Source organism: Cololabis saira, chromosome 10 (assembly GCF_033807715.1).
Source record: "Cololabis saira isolate AMF1-May2022 chromosome 10, fColSai1.1, whole genome shotgun sequence".
Taxonomy (NCBI): Eukaryota; Metazoa; Chordata; class Actinopteri; order Beloniformes; family Belonidae; genus Cololabis; species Cololabis saira.
The window spans coordinates 32,638,303-32,662,687 of record NC_084596.1 but is presented as its reverse complement, the minus strand read 5'-3'; the positions used below and the strand labels follow the sequence as shown (position 1 = coordinate 32,662,687).

General features: G+C 43.1%; 2 protein-coding genes across 7 annotated transcripts in view; both read left to right on the top strand.

Moving 5' to 3' along the window:
• Positions 1–9,642, top strand: part of LOC133452880 (polyamine-transporting ATPase 13A3-like) — a 33,419-nt gene extending 23,777 nt beyond the window's left edge. For 3 of the 6 annotated variants that reach the window (XM_061732595.1, XM_061732594.1, XM_061732597.1), the window contains 5 exons: positions 5,234–5,415; positions 5,514–5,602; positions 6,490–6,570; positions 6,809–6,904; positions 8,171–9,642. In XM_061732595.1, the coding sequence (XP_061588579.1) occupies positions 5,234–5,415; positions 5,514–5,602; positions 6,490–6,570; positions 6,809–6,904; positions 8,171–8,353 (631 nt within the window). In that variant the 3' untranslated portion in view covers positions 8,354–9,642. Of the gene's footprint in view, positions 1–5,233; positions 5,416–5,513; positions 5,603–6,489; positions 6,571–6,808; positions 6,905–8,170 lie in introns of those variants that run through there. The other 3 variants (XR_009783281.1, XR_009783282.1, XM_061732596.1) reach the window with 3 other exon arrangements.
• A 9,096-nt stretch (positions 9,643–18,738) lies between these two features.
• On the top strand, positions 18,739–21,021 carry LOC133452013 (transcription factor HES-1-like). The gene is made up of 4 exons (XM_061731198.1): positions 18,739–19,191; positions 19,310–19,405; positions 19,494–19,581; positions 20,337–21,021. Exons 1-4 carry the CDS (start codon positions 19,090–19,092, stop codon positions 20,777–20,779), a joined length of 729 nt encoding a protein of 242 aa, XP_061587182.1. The 5' UTR covers positions 18,739–19,089; the 3' UTR covers positions 20,780–21,021.
• The last annotated feature ends 3,364 nt before the right edge of the window (positions 21,022–24,385 follow it).

The following is a 24,385-nucleotide window of genomic DNA, read 5'->3' as shown; positions in this document are numbered from 1 at the left end:
CAGCAGCTGCAGATGTCTTCACCCCGTCAGCCGAGTCCTCCACCGGACAGACTTCCATCAGAACCTGGGACATTTCCAGACTGCAAGAATATATGACACTCCGTTAATGTATCGGTCAGTTAACCAGTCGTCCCTCCAACCTCATGAGTCGTAGCTCCAGCGTGAGCAGAGCTGATCTCTTACTAGTCTCTACTGTCCAGCTGCTCGCTCAGGTGGGACATGGTGATGAACGGGTGCAGCAGAGCTTCACGTGGACAGATTCTCTGATCCCCGTCAACATGCAGTAAATGTTTCAGGAAATCACAGAAGGCCCTCCTGTCCTCGTATTCAGCAGCTTCAACTTTTGGATACACCTGAGTTTGGAGACACGTCAGCTGATCAGCCCTCAGAAACAGATCAATAACTGGTTCAGTGTGAGCTGCTACAGAGCAGCAGAGAGCACCTACATCAATCAGGCCACCCAGAGACGTGGGCAGCTCAAACAAGCGGCCCGGCTGTCCTGCCTCCACGTCGTTGGCTGATGAATATTCCTCTGGTGTCTGCAGGAACAAAACCCACAAGAACTTCAAGAAGATGTCAAATCAAATCCTGCCACCTCCTCTGATCAATAAAACATGTCTCTCTACCATCAGCCTCCATCCTGTGCCGTCAGCAACCTCCTCCTGCATGAAGTAATACTGCGTATACAGTCCAGCACGGAGCACGTGCTCCTCCGGCTGACCCAGGATCTCAACCAGGCACCTCATCTGCAGACACATTTACAGCATCAGCTGACGCTCTGCAGGAAGTTTCCACCTGCGTCTGGACACGCGTCCCAGTCGCTCACTCACCATCTGATAGTCACATGTGACAGGGAAGAGGTTGTCAGCGAGGTAGAGGAAGGCCAGGACGCAGCCCACCCCCCACACATCTACGGCCTCAGTGAAGGGAAGGCCCAGAGAAACTTCTGGCGCCCTGAGGAGGAAACACAAGAGCAGAGTATGAGAGAGCTGCTGAGCCCACGCAGCACGTCTGGGCCGACGGCTGAGCCGCGCAGGTGAACCCACCTGTACCCCGTTGGCTGTAAGTCTAACCCAGGCTGCACGTGGGAGGCTGGGATGGCTTCACCAAAGTCGATGAGTTTAACCCTGGGAGACTGCTCCCAGGCATCGACCACCATGACGTTGTCAGGTTTGATGTCGGTGTGCAGGACGCCCAGACCCTTCAGGGCGTCTAAGGCCACCAGCAGCTGCAGAGAGACAGAACCAGACGGGACGGATGAAGCTACACAGACACTGATGTTTCTGCAGCGATCAGCAGCAGCTGATCTGTCCTTCCTACAGTAACACAAACCTGCTTTGCAATCGGGCGGATCTCATTTGGCAACATGGGCTCATATTCTTGCTCTGCGAGCAGGTCGTACAGATTCCTGTCCAGCATCTCAAATGCTAGACAGGTCTGGCCCACGTGCTCAAACCGCTCAAAGAACTTCACCAGGTTACAGAGGTCTGGATTCAGGAGATTGATGGTCGTTAATATGGACACCTGAAGACAAGAGAAGGACAATACTGGATTATAGAAACGAGTGTCGGCATTTCATGGTGTTGAATCTGCTCGCAAAGGAAAAATGTGAACGTGAAGAACAGGAGTCCAGGGATCCACCTCTTTCTCAGTGTCCTGGTCAGACTCCTTCTTGAGGATCTTTACGGCCACCGTCTCTCTGGTCTCCACATTCAGACACCTGGCTACTTTGCCAAAACAGCCCTCACCGATGAACTCCAGAACAGAGTAACTGGAGGAGTTTCCAAGCAGAGTTTGTCCCGCCTGGATCTCAGGTGTGGACTGTGTGACTGTGGGGAGACACGGTGGACATGGACAGACGTGTGAGTGACGGCCGTTTTGATTTGAAGATTTTATTTAAAACATGCATAAAAAAAGCGCACAAAAAAGTGAAAAAACAGAATACAAATAATATATGTATATGTATATACAGCACTTCATATAATATTAGTTCACGGATCCCACAAACTGCTCGAAACGGAGTAGGAATGAAGTAACCACTTATCGAATCCTACCCCTGAATCTTACATACATTCTTACATATAATAAGACGAGTTTCAATAATTGTTCAATACAGTGATATAATACTCAATTATATGTATATATAAATATAGTCAAAATCAAACAAATCAAGGCAAACAAAAGAAAACAAAACAAACGCCCAGCATTAAGTTGTGCTACTATGTATGTATGTATGTATGTGCTAATAGAAGTAATTATAATGCATAGTATTACATTATCATTACTTTACTATAATACTACAATATAATAGAGAACAATAGACAGCAATGGTATAACAATATACCTGAACAACCATACAAGAGTAGATATGCTATATACACTGGTTCATATATTTACCTCCAATTATATACATAAAAAATACTATAAATCTATATATGGACATATCTACATATAACTATAAATCAGTATATATTAATAGAGATATAGATACACAAATACTGTACGTATAATACAACTCAATATATCCATTTACATACCTACATGTAACATATCTATATCCATAATATACATCTAAATATCTACATCTATTAATAAATGTTCATATCTACATGTTTATTCGCATCTGTATTTTGAATATAATGTTTCTTTGTATCTTTTTTTAAACTTCAAGAGGAGTCTGGGAAGAAAGTGCCTTCAAAGCAACACTGGACTCGACTGACAAACACTGCTGAAGTTGATTCTCTGCAGTATTTTTCAGTCGTGGTCTTTTGTTTTACAGGAAACACCCGAATGTGGCACCAGGGACCAGTTTGGCTGTTGTACTGGTGTTTTTTACGGCTCTTACCTGATGCGTCGATGGCATCTGAGCTCAGCCAAGAGGACATCCTTCAATCTAGTCTCAGATCAGTGTTTCTGAACCGGAGAGAATGAACCTTCAGGCTTGAGTTTGCTTAAATTCAAAACGTGCGTTTGTCTTCATTGAATCGCGTGTCAAAAGAGTGTTTGTCTCTCAGGTTTGAGGTGCAAACGACAAGAATCCAGCAAACATCTGCCTTTGGAACTCTTATGACATCACAACGACCTCCACAAGTCACTAAAGTTCTTTTTTGGAATTCTCCGTTTTAAACACAGAACTTCAAACTGATGAACATGTTTTCAGTCAGATGTTTCATAAACATCTCAGTTTTTTTCTTTTGGAAGTGAAAAAGGGAGAGCATCATCTTGAATTTCAGTAGTATTGTTGGTATTTTGTAATTGGTTTAGATTCTGACGGTCAGAACGTCAACACGACTGTGACTGTGGGTCCATTCAGCTCAGTTGCAGTTTTCACACATATGTATGACAACATATTTTCAGAATAACACATTTGCTATTATATTTATTAATTCTCATCTACTTAGTTTACGACGGTACATTTACTATTTAGTGATTAATATTGTTCTGTTTTATGTTATTGATTTATTGTTCTGCTGTTTTATTTATTTATTATGCTCGAAATAAAAATATCCATCCATCCATCCATCCATCCATCCATCCATCCACACTAGTCACATAATGAAATAAACACTGAAATGAAGTCAAATCTAAAGATTAAGCCATCAATCAGGACCAAACAGTGTAATTTATTCATTACATTTATCACTTGTCTACCTGTTATCCTCCAAACTGTTTCGTGTCATTTCAAAAACAAAACCACTCGACCAACAACCATTTCTGCGTATCACAGTTGGAACGAATGACAGTTTAACCTCAAACCTAGAAAAAAAACAAAGATATTTGCTTTTGTTGACACGAAACATGAAGTTTTTTGTTGGACATGTGGAGCCTGAATCATGAAGCCGGTATATCAGAGATTTATCTGATTATTTAATTTATCTAATATAACTAATGCTACAACACCGGTGTCGTAATGTAGTCGTTTCCTCCTTTTGTATAGTATAGTGACAACCTTGGCACCAGATCACCGATCACAAACACAGATCCGTTACTGCATATTTGTCAAAAGAAGAACAACCTACAACTCCAAATAAAAATGAAGACTGAGAAATAATCCAGACTAAAAACAACATTTTTTGTTGGAAAATGGGAGAAAAAATATTGATTTTGAACATGCAGATCAATCATATCAAAATCACTGCCCCATAATTAGTAGTTACATTGATTAAATAGATTGACTATAATTGTCATGACCTGACGTGTGTATTCTGTTAAGTTAAAGGTTTACAGTTGTATTCTTGTGACGATAAAGAGATTTTTAGTCTTTATTTTTAGTCTTTATTTCTCAAATGCTGTTCATCAAATGAAAAGCAAACAGTTTTTTTTGTAATATTGTAACATTATTCATGTTTTCTTGCCTGGACCTCACTCAAAATTACTTTTTATTGGTTTTAATGCTTGTTCTTTGTTAGAGTCCTTGTAGATTTTTAATAGTTGTGTTGGATTTTATTTCTCATTAACCAGCCGTTCCTATGGAGACAGAATATTTATGTTAAAACAATTTTGAGATTTATTCTATTTTTAAGAAGAAAGAAATCTCTACTTCCAAATGTTCTGTTCACAGTGTTGGTATGGTCATGGTTGTTTCCCAGCAGTTGGTAGAGACTGATGGAATAAGTATAATATATATAACGGCTTCACCAATAACGGCCCAAGACGGGAGGGCCTTGCTTAAAGAGGGAGGGAAGGTGTGGCATCAATTCAACGCGAAATATTGTGAATGAAAACTCTAAATCTGGGAATTAAAATCCAAATCTCTAACCAACTCAGTTACTTTTCTTTCTTCGCCATCAGTCCTAAAACCATCTGTGTTCGAATCATCTTTCTCAGTTGCAGTTTTGAAACGGATGTTAAATCAGTGCTCCGGCAAGGGCCCCCCCTCAAGTCACTCTTGGCATGTGTGCCACTGTACGTCGTGATTTAAGTTTACAGACGTTTGGATGAACTGCTGTTGAACATGCTGCTCAGTTTTCAGAATCTGTCAGCAACTCTTGGTACTGCCTGGGTGTCATGGATATTATGGTTGTAGCACCACTGTGTGCTTTCCAGAGAGGTTGTCAGGCAGCAGTGGGTTTTCAAAACGGCTATCTTCTGCTATTTTTGGTTTGCCTTCATGTGTCGAGGCTTTAGTTTATACGGGGCAGACTGCTCCACATAAACACTGGCTACGTTATAGCTGTTTCCATTTGTCTGGACAAATGTGATTTAATTTTCTGTGTTTTCTCTTTTCCCACAGTGCCTGCAATGTCTCCAGATCCAGTTTCTCTCACGGCCTCAATGCGACGAGCCCCGTCGACCACAAAAACATCAGGAACTACGAGAACACCACCCTCTTCTACGTCTCCTCCTTCCAGTATCTGGCTGTGGCCATCGTTTTCTCCAAAGGGAAGCCCTTCAGACAGCCGAGCTACAAGAACTGTAAGCCCGGCTCAGTCACTCACCTGTTATCTCATGTGTGGCATCAGTCACATAAATGTGTGAACATAACCGTAAATGTCATTATTTTATTTCATAAGGGCCTTTTATGCTGTCCTGCATTGGTTTATATTCTTTCCTCCTCTTCATCATGCTGCATCCCGTCCCTGCCATCGATAGTTTCCTGGAGGTAAACCGTCTTGCTCTCTGAGTTCAGTGACTGTATAATTCTCGTGAAGGTTGTGGCTGTCGGCAGTACTCGAGTTGTAAAAAAAGAAATCAGGGGGGATGGTGGATTTTATCATATGGGGACAGATAATTTGTGCTGATTACAAATAATATAATATATTACAAATAATAGCAGTGACCAAAACACCTGCAGAAATACTGCAGGAATGACATAGCAGCAGTTAAATGCAGCCTTCTGTAAGCTTAAAATATCCACTGGGCTTACATCAAATACAGCAATAAAAAACAGTTTTCTGAACTTATCAATATGACTCTGTCCTTCACAGGATAAGTAAAATGGATCACTGCAAAAACTCAAAATCTTAACAAGAATATTTGTATTATTTCTAGTTAAATTGTCTCATTTTAGTAAAAAAAAATCTCATTACACCCTAAAACAAGACTCATCACTGGAAAAAACAACAATTTTCACCTGTTTCAAGTAGATTTTCACTTGAAATAAGTAGAAAAATCTGCCAGTGGAACAAGATTTTTTTGCTTGTAATGAGAAGATAAATCTTGTCCCACTGGCAGATTTTCCTACTTATTTGAAGTGAAAATCTACTTGAAACAGGTGAAAATTGTCAAATAAGTTATTTTTCTGGTGATGACTCTAAATGTTGAAATAGCAGTAAAACCACATTCATTGATGAAATGACATAAGGGATGGAAAGGAGGGATGGCAGTTTTACAGGGAGGATGATTTGGACTGTTTTTATTTCAGGGGGGATGCCATCCCCCCTCATCCCCCCTCATCCCCCCTCAACTCGAGTACTGGCTGTCTGTGTTTACTTAGGTTAAAAAGCATGTGGCCGGTGTTGTATTTACTGATGGTTCTTCCTGCCCCAGATCGTCTGCGTTCCCCACGACTGGCGCGTCACGCTGGTCATCATTATTATAGTGAATGGAGCCGTGTCTTTCCTGCTGGAGGTATGTGTTACTTCTGTCACACCCCACACTCGTCCTTTTGAATATGCAACTGTGATTTGCACGCATTTATTTGTTGTTTGTTTTCTAACCGAATCCGTGCGCTGCAGCACGTCTTAGTTAGTGGAATCAGTGACTTCTTTTTGAAGTTTTCATTTGCACTATTTGTGTTTGCTTCTTGGGCTACAACTCAAATCTTCATGATGAGCTGATCTTGAAGTTGCACTGAAATCTCCCGTAGATTTTGATCCTTGACATCTTCTTGTGGAGGCTTGATTTCAGAGGATATCAGAGGGCGAATAGCCCCCGCGAGTCCTCCTCTGCTGACACCGCTCAGGTTTGCTCTGTTTTACTGTCTCGCCGCCTCGCTAGTGATGCTTTGTGCTCCGCGCCGACTCTTCATACTGTGCCTGTTTCGTGCTGTGCATGTGAGCATGTTAGTGTCTTAAGATGAGTGTTTTGTTTTAATTAACAGATCTTTTGTGTTGTAAATAATTTACTCAAAGTTTTCCTTCAATTTTGATATGAACAATACAGATCAGAGGGGGGGAAATGCTGAGTCTTTATTGAGGGGATGAACCCAAAATATTTTTGTTTCAGCTTTGTAACTCATCCCAAACAACATTGGGGCCGTTTTGACCACGTCATAATACCGCTATTTCTTGTCACACTGCAAATGAAAGATGCTCAGTCAAATTATAACTTAAGTTAAAGTACGAGAGTGCTTTTAAAAACACTGGACTGAGCTGGGACCTAGGTTGACTTATATAAGCGTTTAAAAGGACAAGCAAGTGATAATGTTGTCATCCCTCCCCACCTCCACCTCGGAGTCTTCAACTCAGACAGAGGGCAAAACCACATAATGACGTTTGACCTATTACATCGAATAAAATGAAAACCACATTGCAACAAGCATTGAAAATTTAGTTTAAAATGGTCATATGGGACAGAAAAAACGCTTCTCGAATGTACGGCATTATTGAAGCACCTGACAACGTGATCCCGTGCTTGTACGGTTGTAAATACATAAACTATACCACACCATATACCAAATCTGTCTAGCTTAGGCTTGTGTCCTTGCTCTCCAGCATTTCATGACAGTATGAACTGTGGAAGCACAAATATGAAGATCTCTTCCAGTTTTTCTTCAAGGAACATTTTATTAAAACGTTTCAATGATTCTCTCGTGCATTTGTTTACAAAGTGAAAATTCTGGATCAGTTTTTGCCCCTCAAGGTCAAAGCCTCTAATGTTACTGCTTTGGCATGAAGATACTGCCGTTGTGTGTTTAGGACGACATCGTCGTTATTATCTTTCTTTCCCCCTCTCTGTCTGCCTTCATTCTGTCTGACTTCAAATTAAATGCAGAAATCACAGTTTTCTCTTTGTTTTACATGTTCCATGTGGATTCAAATCTTAACCCTTTTCTTCCAATTTTTTTAACAAGCCTATTTGAATCCAAATAGAAGTAAAATTGCTCAGATTAGAGTGTAATAAGATGTCCATCCCATAGAGACCGTCTCAGTAAGCGTGTGTATTCAGTAGCCTGTAAATATCACTAACAGATCTTTTAACATCTTCTAAATGTCTGACGTGATGGCAGGTGGCCAACGATCGCTGGGGCTCATCTTTCCTCTCCCGCCTGCTCTGCTGGAGAAAAGCTTCCTCCAGGGGGCTGTTCCGGCAGCTGGACCTGGAGCTGCAGGAAGACGCCGACTGGCCTCCCAAACCCTCCACCGTCACCTACGCCGGCGACCCGCCGTCCCACGTCTCCGCCCGCCTCTGATCCCAGCCAGAACCAAACTACAGCAGAGACTAAACCCAAAACCCTCCGTAGGCCTGCGTGTCTAGTCGGCATCGCAGAGCTGTTGGATTTCAACAAACACACACATACACAAAAAGGAAAACAAGGCTTCTGACAGGACTGACTTACCGACGCTGTGAACTGCACAAACCTGACGCCCTCATTCAGGCGCCCTGCACAGGGCTTACAACTGGACTTTAGTTTAACGGGAGTCCGGGTTTAACTTAGCTCTGTGCAAAGGTAGAGTAAAAGCACCTGTAGACCTTGCTCATTAACATGTTCCACCATACAGAAGGTTTCGTCTCCCTCGTGTCAGCGGACTTGGGGCTTGGCCGGTCGGTGGGTGCTTGATGCTTCCTACTAAACTGCACATTTCTTTTTAATTTAACTCCTGAGAATGAAAACATGTTAACTCACGCCCAACAATGTGACTAAATGTTTTGTAACCGTGCCGGTAATGTTTCATCTTGACCCCGTGTTTGAAATATCTCAGAGAGAGTAAGGTGCTGCTTTATTTTAAAGGCCTGACAATGAACACGAGCACAGATCCCCCACACACCTGCCTCTGTCACTTCATTATAGGAACTGCTGCTATAACACGAAAGCTGTTGAACAGTAATGGGGTTTATAGGTTTGAATATTTGAGAGCTAAACTCGTGGAGTTTATTAACAGGACTGATGGTGTATCTCTGAGACAGCGCTCCGTTTTCAACATTTTAAGAGTCGTAGCTCTTGAAATTCTTCCTGTGGAAGAGAAGCAGAACTTTCCATTTCCAATCTGTGTGTGTCTGTCTGTCTGTCTGTCTGTCTGTCTGTCTGTCTGTCTGTCTGTCTGCCTGTGTGTGTGAAAAAACAAAACAACCCCTCTCAGTTGCTCTGGATGCTTTTATAACTGTTGTCTCTAAAGCTACTAAAATTGGCTTTAATGATTACAAAATTTGACATTAATAAGTAACGGATGATTAAAGTTTTCTATCAGATTTTTGATTATCTCCACGAAACTAAGTTTATTTTTGTAGTCCTTGTATGTAGTGAATCTAATATGTTTTTCTAAATGAAATCAATGTGAAACTATCTTCATATTACTGTAAAATACGGCGGTATCTTTAAAGAGGCACAAAGGACTTTTGTTTGTGATGAAACATGCAGCTTTCAAGGAATATTAGTTCCTTCGTTCTTATCAAATCTGTACAAACATTTCAATTTAAAGCGTTAACTGAAGCTGAAAGAGGACTAGTAGGTTTCTCTGGGATGCCTGGTCACTTGGCCTGCTCCTGGCGGGGTAAACCTGTTGTAGCTGGGCTAAGTCTACCTGCATCGCAGCCTGATTGACAGCCGTTCTCAGACTTCCACTGGAAAGGGCCTTGAAACGATCCGCCGTGACTTCCACCTGCTTCAATGTATCCACGCCGTTGGAGCCGCCAGCATCCAGGGAACATGTGAAACACGACCTCCCATTGCAACTGTAACTTTATCAGACATTCAGTCAGCACCAAGCTACTTCTCTTAGCTGAGATTCGTCCACAGATGCCTCCAGCCAGCCCCCCGCCAGCCCTCAGCCGGCAACAACAGTCCTTTAGCAAAATTAGCAGGACAATAAAATGTATTTTCATTAAAATGTGAATGACTGTAAAGTCTTTATTCCCAGCTCAGAAGGTGAGAGCAGAAGTCCATACCAGCTGTAAAACGTATGACAGCTAGCCATTGAGTGTGCTGGCTGCCAATTAAAAGTGTATGCATCTGATTATGCATACTCTTCTTTTATATCATTTTACCTGATGTGGTACAACAAATTGAGACATAAAACTGTTTTCTAAACTAGAATGTAAGTATGTTTACATTTTAACACGGGACTCAGTGCAGATTGACTCCCTTCTTTGAACCACCCCCCGGTGGTCAGTTAATGAACTGCACCTTTTCTTACTTCCGGGTCGGCTTCAACATGGACGTTCAGTGTTGGCAGAAAAACCAGCCAAAGTAACTTGTGTACTCGCTAACACTAACAACGATGGACCTAACTCGCAGAGCTGCAGTGGACTCGGCAAGAAAGTAATTATGGAAGAAAAACGGAGAATTCGCCCGAGCAAAAGTAAATCTTTGACAGTGTTGTAACAGCAACTCAACCTCCACTACTTACAGGGGGACGCAAAGTGCTAAATACTGCAAAAGTTCCTTTGTGCTGCTTTAATGGAAATATGATCCTGCTGTGGTGACCCCAACCAGGGAAAGCCAGGAGAAGTTTTTATTGGAAATTAAAATGTGGTATTTGCTCATATTTCCAATGCCACTGTTTGTTCTTCGTAACTTTCATTAAACTCACTTATAAACCTGTACTTTGAGCAAGTCTTGGAAGCTTCATGGGGGGTTGACCTCGGTCACACTTTTTCTTCCAAGACTTACTGATCAATTACAGCCTTTCCCAGCCTCCTCGCTGCCTGGCATATGGGCGCTTAAGGGTGCAAGACGGGAGCAGAAAGAGTGGTACCATTTCATGTGGAGATCAGGGCCTGTAGGCAGTGAATGGGTGGATTTAGGGGGGGTGTGAATGAAGAAAGGGGGTCCTCACTTGTACCAAAGAGAAAGGAATCTCCCGCAGATCAGGGAAGAGCCTTTTTGGGAATATTCATGATGAGGATGAGGAGGCATCATGAATTCATGTGAGTCTGTGACTTGCTCGGATCATCTTTTCAGTCAACACCGGTGCGCTCAGAGCCGGGTGTCCCATGTGCGCTCTCTGTTTGCGCTGTAGTTTATGTGTAGTGTTGCCTCTCCACAAAGCAACATGGGTTATTGTGTTCTCTGCTGTATTTCTTTTGTGTCCGTAGACGGACAGATGGAGAGTGGTGGAGAGACATAAAGAAGCTAAAACACACAGTCTTTCTTCCTCACAGCTAGCAACTCACCCAGAAAGATTTTCTCAACCTTGCTCACAGACGTGCGCTATTTCGACCATTACACACTCCTTCTTTCTCCGATGAACACTTTTGTTTCTGTTTTGTCTCAGATGTGTGCTTTCAGGATTTGGGCCTTTGTGCGCAGTCTGTTTACTACAGACAACAGCCCCAAAATGAAAAACCCAGACCTTCCCTGGATTTTTTTTTGCATCATTATATCCTTTGTGACACGCTTGTCTCCATCGCATGTTGTTCTTTTAGTTGTAAAACGCAATTTGTGCACATCTTTAGCCTACAAAAGACCATCCGTCAGCTGCAGCCTCTGCACAGGTTTCTATATGCTCGCAAGGCAACCAGTCTTGATTAATAGCGGGGACACAAGGCTAACCTGATGCTCACTTATGGCCGGCTTCATTTTACAGATGACACAAAAGCACCCACGTCTGCTAAAAGGTCCGTGACCCACCAGGCGATCACAAAGCCCGTCTCCTCCCTCCTGTCCTCTAAGTATGGGCTTCTTCCCTGGGCCTTCATGGCGCCCATGTCCCCCTTCATTTATCAGTCCTTCTGGTTCTGAATGGGCTCTGTGGTTGGTCAATAAATTCAGTGATTCAGGGGGTGGACAGTTGCAGCCGTGTTAACGTTTGTTCACAGGCTTGTCGGAGGGATGGGGCCCGCCCCTCGGCCCTTTGTCTCCTGTGGTCTCTCATCAGGTTAGAAGTCAATGGAGGGCCTTGTGCGGAGGTGGCAGGGGCACGGATGGAGCCGCCTCTCACATGGGATTCACACAGGGGGAGGACGGGTTCGGATCACTGTGACACTTGTTAGAGCGGGGGCTACACGGCATCGCCCCGCCGGCCTCTCCTGCCCTTCCCGTGGGCCCTGGGCAATATTTAGCACGTCAAACAAACTAACGACAGAGGCTGCAGGGTTGCATCGTGGGTAAGACGATCTGCACTCAGAGGCAGGCAACCACACTGAAAAGAAGTGCACAAATGTATCTTAAAATCTCGCTCTAAGGATCGCGCTTACAATAAAACCAGGTCAGGCCTTCATTTGCAATGACGGCAGATCCACTCTTTTAATCTGGACTATGGTAGTATTGTTGCACCTTTGTGGCCCTTGAAGATGCCCCTCTGTTGCTTGAGTTATGGCCGCTTTTACAGACTCTGCTAAGCCACAGCATGGGAACAGTCGAAAACGAGGAAAAAAGAGAGACGGAGGCACATAGGCAGAACAACGGCAAACAGCGGAGGGCTTTAGCAGACAGAAAACAGTAGACGGAAAAAAGGACACACTCTGACTGAAGAGGGACTTAGAGCTATGACTGAAGCCTAACTGTCATGAGAAGATGAGAGTTACCATGGCCACCCAGGAGCCACCCAGCAAGCATTTGAGCCGAGAAAGCACGGGGGCAAGGGTTTTGGGCCCGGGGCTGGTGGATCACATGCACTAACCAGGGATTATGTGCATAAGTGATGAGAGCTAAGCCGGCAGGTGAAGAAGGGAGACCCTGGGACAAGGAGCGCGCCGTCCCTCAGGACGACGCTCTCTGTAAAGAGCAGGGACTTTTTCCCAAGTGAGGATGATCTGCTGTGTGAAGGGGACTCAGCCAGTGGTCCTCGAGTGCTGAAAGAGCATCCCCCAGGCTGCTTTCACACCATAAGTGCCCATAACGTTGGTCTTGTGAGTCATCTTGAGTGGCAAGAATGGGGCATCTTCACATTCATAAACACCAACACAAACACACTCGTTGATATGGACTAAGCTTGCATGAGGATGAGGACCACATGGCAGGCACCAGCTATGGCCCGCCACGGACTTAGCTGGGGGTTTTTCTTCCAGACAAGGAGCTCTTTTTCCTGCCAGGATGAACAGGTTCATAGGTTGTTTTGATGCATGGAATCAATCCTCGTAATATGCATGGCCTTACAGGAATGTGATTGAACTTTGATGGTACAAAGAAATCACATTCCCATGGTCCACAGAGGGAAAACGGCGCACAGTTCACCAACTTACCCCCAACACCTTTTCAAGACCATGGTATCCCTGAACATATTAACATGTAAATACACTTAGATACTTTGACAATGCATTGAAATGCATATAATCTTCATGCTAACTAGCGCTTTAAAGAGGTTTCCCCGCTGAATGTGGTTTAGGCAACACTTTCATGTCTGGGTTTTAAAAATTAAATGTGAGGCCTCTCTTAGAATCTCCTAAAGCTTTTTTTTTTTTTTTTTTTTTTTTCAATTTGATGAGGGATAAGGCATTGACTGGGTTTGCCTTTCAAAGGGGGAGAGCCGGAGTTTAATAAGACTTCAGTCTCATTGGGTTTTCCTCTGAGTTGAAGATCTAAATACCGGCTTTTTTAAACTAAGGAACACACCACATTAGGTGACAGATGGCAGGTTGTTATGCTGAAATACCGGTTGCTATGGTCCCCTTGTCCTCCGCAGCTTCTCTTGCTGTAGTTGGGCATCCCCTCCGCGGCTTGTGTCTTGACTCGGACTACCAGGTTGCTGTTGACAAACATGAGTCCAGATGAGTCTCCTAATCTCTTGCTCCTTTATGCCGTCTTTATTACCGTATAAACAGGGTTGAATACGCGAGAAGGAAAAAAACAAAATCTAAACCTCTGTTTTCAGCCTCTCTTATCTCACGCGGGGTTTAATCTAATGGCCTCTACCCTTTTTGCATCCCTGCCTCAGCTAAATTCGACCATATTTTTGATTCAGTAGATCACCATGACAACCAGTTATTTCCCATCCTTAAGCCCCCACGGTCAGCTCCTCTTCCCCATTGATACCCCGAGCTCCCCCTATCCCTTCTTTTTTTTTGTCCAAATAAAACAAAGCGCAGAGTGAATGTGCTCTGAGGTAGGTAAATGTATTCAGTGACTTCAGCCAGGACGAGTCTATTCTGCTGAATTCCTGTACCACTTGTTTCCAGCCTTGTCTGGGGGTTGGACACTCTGTTGGGCCCATTGTCCCGCGTATATTCCACAGAGGCCCGCAATTAATGGAGGCCTTGTCTAAGTCTCCTGGAGCAGAAACCGCTGTTGGGGAGGGGGACAAAAGGCGGGCTGTGCCGGGGGGCTGGGAGTTGCTAAAGGAGGTCCCCCCCTTCCCTCTTTATTGGGGAATTAAAAGAGCGAAGGAGAAACGGAGAGTGAGCAGAACGCTAGATGAGATCTTTTAAGTGATCCCTTCTGTCTGCGCCCACCCCTCCTGGCCTGAGATGTTTTCATACCCGGAGCTGAAAAGGAATCTTTGCTGTATTTGATGATGAGGATGATCATTTCACTGCCTGCACAGCAGGAGGCTGGTTGGGTGGTGGAGGAGGCCGGGGCCACGCACCTAAAACCAGGTGATGATGAAGAAAGAGTGAAGCTGCCGGCGCCAACCTGTAATGCCAAGAAGATAGACATGACATCTTCTCCTTTCTTATTACATTTCTTCAGTTTTTACCACTATATCTTATCCTGTATATGATCTGAGGTGACACATCTACACGCCTTTCCACTAATAACATCACACCAAACCACCGTCTTTGCTCTCGTATACTGATAATTCGGTTCACCAGCAAATCAAATTGCATGATTCAGTTTCTGAAAAATGTAATATGTTGACGTTTGGAAAATAATTATTTACATCTATAGAGAAGAGAGCTGGCCTGTTTTTAGCTCAACAGGAAATGCTCAACATTAAGATTGAGATGGTCAAATGAGAGAAGAATATAAACTCACTACAATGTAAAAACTATCTGCACTAAATCAAAGAACCAGAAGCTAAGAGCTGTTAGCTTTTTATTTTACAAAAAGCTATATAAATATGAATAAACTTTACTTATTCTTATACGTGTCGAGGTTTTTGAAGCAGAAGCTGTGTCGTCCAGGTTCTTGCTGCTTCTTTTGGTTTCAGAAGACAAAAATTGGATTCAGTGCAACAACACAGCATGTAAGAGTTTCACTATAACTTCATGTCCCCAAACACAGCAGAAGACCTGAACCTTTGCACGTGTTTATGGTGCAGTCAGATTTCTTACTGCTGACGTGGGATGTAATCAAATACCTCCTTTATTAAAAGAGACAGTCAAGTCGACGTCTGATTGTGGTAAAACGTGTTGGTTAGGTTGTTTGGTTGCTCATCATTTGCATCATGATTCTTGGTTGATTATTTCTCAATCCCTATTTTTTTACGCTCTGTATTTTGATCTTGCCTAATTTCTGCAAAGCTCCACCTGAATCATGTGACTAGTTCTAAACTCTAAGATGCTCTTTCAAGCACATCATGTTGAATGTTTGACCTTCTTAAACCTTTTACTGCTTACCGGAGAGACCCGTCCCAAGGTTCCCACACTGATACAGATCAGTGCTGTGGAATAATCTCATGTGTTCATCAGCATCTGCACAATAATGGGTGGTTTGTGGCGGAGCAGCTCCACCACTGATAACAGAGCTGATAGGACATCATTTATTGTTGCGCGACCTTTCATCTACTGAACCTCAGGATTGTACTTCCTGTGAAAAGATCTGGTATAAACAGAATTATTTATTTACATATATATATATATATATGTGTGTGTGTAATGTGTGTGTGTCACTTAATGCAATCCTAGAATGTTGGTCGATGAGTTTGTTGTATGGGTCAATCATTTCTTGGTTAGAAGTTTGACATGATCTTATTCGGCTTAATTTAACATCGATCCAGGTCAAAAGTGGTGATGCTTGAAGTTTGTTTTGCTCTCACAAAGAGGAAACCGTGGAGGCAAACACTGACCTGCTTCTGGGGTCATTTCACCTCTGAGGGTTTAGGCTTCACAAAGACTGCTTAAAGTCCATCAGGGACGACAGAGGAGTCAGATGATGAACCTGGATGTGACAGAGATGTCTCTAAAAAGACAGTCTCTCAATCTGCTGCCAATTAATGTGTCGATTAAAAAAAACTAGGAAAAAAATGTGATCTGGATAAAAACTGTATTCTTCTTTTTATTATAATAATTAAAATAATACATCTCCAAATGTTCTTTCTGTTCAGACTTGTGTTAGAAGACAGATGTCAGAGTTGGAGGCTCTTTTTCTTCAACAGACACTAGGACTAAAGTAGTGGGATGTCTAACATCCAGCTCTGAAGCACACGATGACCGTCACAGACATTGTGCTGTACAAAAACGGAGATACCAACTTCTAATGTGCAGGCGTAACTCGTCCACATGTTCAGTTTGAATGTGGTTAATGTGAAAAATAGGGAAAGAAAATCCAAATTCTCAATGAGCAGTTCAGCTGATGAGACTGTTGCAGTATTTTCACATTAAGTCAGATGTTTATCATTGCTTGTTTTGTCTCAAAGTTCAAGTCCTTAAGAGTCTAATAAAAATAAAATTAGAAAGGTTTCTGCATTTGTTCAACATCAACTCTTTATAAACTTGAGAAACGTCAAAAACTTAAATACACTTAATTTAAAAGGCTGTATTTGGGACAAAGCGTCATTAATCAGAATATAATTTGATAAGAAACATAAAAAATGTTTAAGGAACGTTGCTAAATACAATATAATTTAAAATGGTATCAATAGTTGAATGTTGATCCAAAAAAGGGATATAAAACGTTTTGTTCATATCATGAAGCTGAAATTGACTGAAACGCTACGAGTGGCATTTAAGTTTTTTTATTTTTTTATTTTTTTTAGACGGGACAATGCATATTAATGAACACTACATTAAGCAGTGTAAATACACCGTGTTTTAGCAGAAATGCTATAGTTTCCACCCGAAGTCCCCACAGAAAACATAAAAACAATTCAGTCAAACAATACAATCAAACAAGGGAACAAACATAAAACATACATAGTAGCAAAATATATTTAGCAGCATTTAAAAGCAGTATTGTATCTTAAAGTGACTTGAGTCTAAAGTGACTTGAGCAAAAAATGCATATTATAATAATGAAGTACCAGCTATGGTAATATTATGGTACTGAGAGTATCCAAGTTGTGTGACATACAGTACAAAGTGTGTGTTGCATTGCACATTGCCCTAGTACGTACAAATTAAAACAGATAATTAACATTAAAACAAACTCCACAAGTTTAAGCCTGGTTGTGATAACAGTGTTCCTCCAATAGCCATGATTTAAGATGTTTGGTGAAAGAGGTCAGAGTCAGAAGTTCACGTATCGTGCTTGGTATTGTATTCCAGGTGTGAGAGGCACGAACCGAAAAAGTGGCTTGACTAAAAGCACTTTTTCTAAAAGGAACTATACAGTCGCCTCTAAACACCAGCTCTGGTTAATCTGTTTGAATTTCTTTTCACAAATTCTTGTAGTGGGGATGGTGCCTAGCGTCATTATATTTTACAATGTTGTCCCAATTTAAGCGCTCATGCTTTTTTAATATCTTACAATGATGGTATGTTTGAGGTTTTTATCCAGAGGTGTCAAGTAATAAAGTACAAATACTTCGTTACCTTACTTAAGTAGAAATTTTGGTTATCTATACTTCACTGGAGTAATTATTTTTCAGACGACTTTTTACTTTTACTCCTTACATTTTCACGCAATTATCTGTACTTTTTACTCCTTACATTTTAAAACAGCCTTGTTACTCTATTTCATTTCGGCCTTTAAAAAAAAACTATCCAGTTAAATTGCTCCATCCGGATAGAGTGAATTTGGTTGTGGTTGTTTCAGATGTTTTTGTCTAGTTTTGTTCTTACATCCGTTCCCTCAGATTCCTGCAACTAAACTTGGATGTACATTCCAATAAAGGTTAGGATAAATGATAACATGCCTCTGAAGTTTGACTTTTTGCACCATTACAATACTTATAGGCAACTAGTCATCATATCTTCTGCTCTCTGAAACACATGTTAATGCTCAATAGTACACATATATGGTTCTTTAATATATTTGCATTATACTAAGATGCATTCATTTTCAATGGCTTTTGTCCTTAATGGCTTTTTTTCCCCTTACATTACTTTTACTTTTATACTTTAAGTAGTTTTGAAACCAGTACTTTTATACTTTTACTTGAGTAAAAAACTGAGTTGATACTTCAACTTCTACAGGAGTATTTTACACTCTAGTATCTATACTTCTACCTGAGTAATGAATGTGAATACTTTTGACACCTCTGTTTTTATCCAATACTTTCCTATTTATACTGTGTTTGTCCAACCTGTGGTTTATTTTACTTTTTTTTTTATATAACTTTTTATTTTTTCCTTTTTCACAAATAACAGAACATTTCCCCCATACACAGACAATCAAAAAGTGCATATTAAGTCGACATTAATACAGACAGCAAGATTACTTATTAAGACAATTCCCCTTCTTTTACTACAACCTATTTCTATCAGTATCCAAATACAACACAACATCTCCCCATCTTTGGTCAAAAGTGTCCATTTTCATTTGTAACCTTGCGGTCATCTGTTTCATGATGTAGGCTATACCTGCTTGGTTTATTTTACTTTTTAAAATATTTCAGTTAAAACTTTTATTTGACGTTTAAACTTCATACTTGGCTCAGTAAAATGGTCTGTCAGTAATTTGACAGGCAGCCAATGGGAGCGCCGCGGCGCACGAGCCGCTCGCGTGCGGGGTGTGGGGCTATAAATACAGCCGGGGCAGGAGAAGCCCTGGGGCTAGTGAACAGCAGTCCTGGGCCAGTGAACAGCAGTCCGCACTGACGGCATCCTCGGAGTGACAGAGGTGTGGCAGGTGCAAGCGGGACTCACTGCGTGCGGGGACTTTTTTCTTTTCCTTCTGAGTTTATAACTAAAGTTTTCACTGCTCAACTTTCACTTACTGTTGAGCCCAAGATGCCAGCTGGTAGTTTAGAGAAAACCTCTCCATCAGCTGCCACCGCAGCAGGTGTGGACCCGGCGGCAGGGAAACCCCGGACTCTGTCCGACAGCAGAAAGGTATAGGCTCCCTGCGCCATTTAAATAAAGATTTTGCCTTTTTATTTAGTAGTTTCTGATATTTTCTAATATTGACAACTATATGACTTGCGTTGTTTTCATTTTGTTTTGAATCAAGTCCTCAAAGCCAATCATGGAGAAGCGCAGACGGGCGCGCATCAACGAGAGCCTGAGCCAGCTGAAGACTCTCATCCTGGACGCGCTCAAGAAAGACGTAAGGAGATGCTGCGGAGTCCCCAGCCAACATGTAGGAACTAATAACTGATGAAGTTGTAACTCACTTATCACCATTGTGCTTTAAGAACTCGAGACACTCCAAGCTGGAGAAGGCAGACATCCTGGAGATGACCGTGAAGCACCTCAGAAACCTGCAGCGGCTTCAGATGTCCGGTGAGTCGGGGCTGGGCGGCTGCAGCTCTGCATGTTTTTTTTTAGATGTTTCCCGGGGTCCACATGCCTGATTCAAATGCATGGGTCATTAAGAGGCTTCACCAGACCTTGGTGATCTAAAAAAGCCACGACTGGAACTGGGCAACACTGGTACTAGATGTAGGCTATACCTTATTACAATTTATGTGCCTGGAGTAACCCCTGATGTCTGACTTTGGCTCACCCCACTCATAACTGTGCTCTATGTATATATAATGAATTATCAATTTGTAAGGTGTTACGTAATTTTGTATTCCATATAACAGAGTTTTGTTTTTTTTGAACATTTATTAGAACCAGTCCTAACCAGTTCAGTCTCACACAGTATGACAGGCACAAATACACAGCTTGGTTTCAAAATAACATCATATCAAATAGACAATCAAATTGCCATGAGGTGAAAGGATATTGCTCATAAGTCCACCTATTTCAGAATACAAAAAAAAAGAAAAAAGAGGAAAATTCAACTAGTCCAGTTGCAGAGAGACGATATTCTCACTTCTCTAAATACATTCTAACAGGTGTCCATTTCGTAAGATACAAGTCCGTCTGGAGTCGAAGCTTTGCCGTTATGTGCTCCATACAGTTCACATCCTTAAGTCTTTGGGTCCACTGGTCCAGTGTGGGTGGATGAGGCTTAAGCCAAGAGTTTTTGCTATTATTTTCTTCTTTTGGGGCCATTTTTGTGTATTAATGTCTCATATTTTCCTCTCCAGCGGCTGTAAACACGGATCCATCCATCCTGGGTAAATACAGAGCTGGCTTCAGCGAGTGTGTAGGGGAGGTCACCCGTTTCCTGTCCACCTGCGAAGGAGTGAACATGGAGGTGAGAACCCGTCTCCTCAGCCACCTCTCCACCTGTGTGACCCAAAGCAACTCGGCGAGCTTCTACGGACCTCATCACGGAGCTCTGGGACAGGGCAACACTCCGACTCCGGCGCTTTCAGCTCTACAGATGCCGTGCAAAAGGGGATCACAGATGCCCGCGACCGCAGAGGCCATGAAACTGTACTGCGGCTTCCAGGTTGTCCCATCTCCGGATGGACAGTTTGCTTTTCTTGTCCCCAGCGCAGCTCTCTCGCCGCTAGCACCCAACGGCCACCATGTTTCACCTGGTGCACCTGCCGTAACCTCAGACTCTGTGTGGAGGCCGTGGTAGCAGCTATCCTGTGAAAACCGGAGGAAAAAAGAGACAGTAAATCCTATTTTTGTGCATTTTGTAAATATGTTACACAGCCTCCTTTTGAGTCTCTTTATTTCTTTTTTACTTTATTTTTTTTAAATGGACATTATAAGAGATTTTTTGGTGTATTTGATAGTTGTATTTTCTATTTTTGATATGATGCACTGATGTGCCTTTGTGGGCCAGGAAAATCCTAAAGTTCTTGAAAGAAAAGTACATTTTCTGAACTAAATAAATTACTTTTACGAATTGTACAACAATGTCCTAAATTGATACCATGTCAACTACGAAGAATTCAGTGACACTAAAGATTGAACTGCCTCTCAATGATGATCCGTCTATCTTACGGGTTACGGATCAGTTTAATCACAAAGTAAAAAAAACAGACATCTAAACATCTCCTGGATGTCCATGCTTGAACTTCCAGTTTGCAGTGAGAGAAAAAAAATCAGTTCTCTAACTGTGAATAAAAGTCTTTAATGAGGGACTAGAGAGGCTCAGAGTGGAGTTTTGGTTCAGGTCTGGACCCTCAAAGCTCCCCCGCCTGTGCTGAAGTGCATGATTGAGAAACTGAGAGGGTTAAATGAGGACTGGACTAGATGCAATCAAGATGGTAGAGTTTATTTCCAAGGTTGGTATTTGAGCTGTTTTCCTGGAGTAAAGGTCGTGGACAATTTTATGATGATTCAACTTGATTTTTTTTTTCTTAAGTTTATTTTGTTGATGGTAAACTTCTCATATGGCTTATCTGCAGCAGCAGAACAGAGTCAGTCCAGTGTATTTAGTCCAGGGTTGAAGGGCCGGGACTCCCAGCGTGTGTCCGGAGTGTGGTGCTCACTCAGCAGAGCGTGACCACCGGCCGTTCACACTTCAACACAACGCGGCTTAAGCAGCATGCTGGCCTAAATGTGACAACCCATCACCAGAAGTGGCAGGCCATCAATAAAAGACAAGGCCTCTCTTTGACAGCATCAAACGGCCGCATGTCAAGAAGCAAAACGCCATGTAATTCATGCTTATTATGACATGAATGGTTTCATATCAGCGTCTAAGGGGTTAAGCCACAATGGAGATGCATGCTGTGGGAACTACTGCGCTCAGTCTCCATGCATTAGTAATCAACATATTGGTTGTATGTGACATAAACGTAAGACATTTTCTATCATTCTAATATAAAAACTCGCACATTTCGGCTTTAATATCTGTTTGGTTCAGCTGAAGGAACCCCGACAGCAATAAGGACTAAAGCACAAAACCAGAGATCCCCCTGCTATCAGAGCATCCTTTGAGAAGACCCTCGGAAACACAAAAACAAAGACAGGGCACTCAGTGGCTCAATGGCTCCTCTCTTTGTGACCCTCTCCATCTTCATAAAGGGCCTTCCCCTTGCTTATCCAGGAAAAGGTTTAATGGCTGGGAGGGGGAGGACCATGCTGTCACTTTCACCGTGCTAAAGAAGGCTTATTGTTAGCTGCTCCCCGAGGTCCTGGTCTTAAAGGCTTTTTTGAAAACTCTTTAGGCCCGGCTGGGCTCTTCAGATAAGGAGAGTTCAGAAGGGCTGACAGGTTATTTATATGTGTGACGAAGAACTTAAGTGGCTTTGGAAGGAGCGGCTTCCACGAGGATGGGATGGCCATTGTAGGAGACGTTTCTGTTGTTCATCTGCGTCAAGTCCTTCCCCTGCATGTTTTACCTGATTGTTTCTGTTGGATGCAGTGCTGTCCCTAACATTGTAACACAGACCGCAGCGAACACGGAGCGGGGCAGGACCTGCCCCTTTCCTGTGCGCCATGATTGATGACCTTCACTCACAATTGCAGTGGCAGCAAAGAGAGGTTCCCTGGCTGTGGAGACCAGCTCCGTCTGACACACACCGGAAACCGCCGCCGCCTCCTCCGCCGCGGCTGAATCGCTTCAGCATTATTCTTAAGGCTGCTATGGTGCTTGATGGGGGGTCAAAATCATCAACAGTGGTTCACATCCCAGCTAATGAATAGATTATGCACTCGATATCAATGGTAAATGGACAATACTCTTTGTCCCTTCGCTCCAATTCATCCCTTTATTATTTCACTTGTTAAAAAGCAACACAGAGGAGGAAGAGAAGCTTCTGGGAGTGACTTTAGAGCGAGAGACGGGATAATACTGTGGCCGGGAAATTTATCACCCCGGAACCAGACAAGGAAATCACAGACTGACTGTTACAACAGAGTAACTTTTGTAACTACATAAGTCATTATCTTCAAAAAGGGATTGTCTTCAGTGTCAGAGGGGGTTTTGTTCGTGAGTGGGGGTAGAATGGGTCCAATATACCCCGGTGAACTGAGAGCTGAGCCAAAAGGCCAAGCTTCCAATCTGCCAGCTATGTTTCCACCTCCACCCAAGGTCATAGCAGTGGATCGTGACTGGAAGAGTGAACACAAGATGCTGCGCTGAGCTCGCTTCCAAGGGTGGCTGGTGTGGACTAATCCTCAGGGATGGGTGAGGAGCTCTGTCGTCCAGGAAGGGCCTGCTGTAGCACCTCTGCTTTTCAGTATCAGATGGATGTAGATGAAGTGTTTTGGAGCCGTCAGAGGGACCAGCACTCAGGGGAGAGACTACAGCTCTGGGTTGAGGTGGGAACCCCTCGGTGTCGCCCGGTAGAGATACAGGAAGCAGATAGCTCTCCTAAGCTGCTGCCCCTTTGAGCTGCCCCACATACGCAGGGATGGATGGAGGGAGGGAGGGAGGGAGGGAGGGATGGACAGATGGATGGACGGATGGATGGACGGATGGATGGATGGATGGATGATGGATGGATGCATGGATGGATGCATGGATAGAGGGATGGATGGATGATGGATGGATGGATGGATGGATGCATGGATAGAGGGATGGATGGATGGATGGATGATGGATGGATGATGGATGGATGGATGGAGGGATGGATGGATAGAGGGATGGATGGATGATGGATGGATGGATGGATGGATGGATGATGGATGGATGGATGGATGGATGCATGGATAGAGGGATGGATGGATGATGGATGGATGGATGGATGGATGCATGGATAGAGGGATGGATGGATGGATGGATGGATGGATGGATGGATGGATGGATGGAGGGATGGATGGATGCATGGATAGAGGGATGGATGGATGGATGGATGATGGATGGATGATGGATGGATGGATGGAGGGATGGATGGATGCATGGATAGAGGGATGGAGGGATGGATGGATGGATGGATGGATGGATGATGGATGGATGGATGGAGGGATGGATGGATGGATGGATGGATGGATGGATGGAGGGATGGATGGATGGATGAAGGGATGGATGGATGGATGGATGGATGGATGCATGGATGATGGAGGGATGGATGGATGGATGAAGGGATGGATGGATGGATGGATGCATGGATGGATGGAGGGATGGATGGATGGATGAAGGGATGGATGGATGGATAGATGCATGGATAGAGGGATGCATGGATAGAGGGATGGATGGATGATGGATGATGGATGATGGATGGATGGATGGATGGATGGATGGATCGATGTATGGACGTATGGATGGATGGATGGATGGATGGATGGA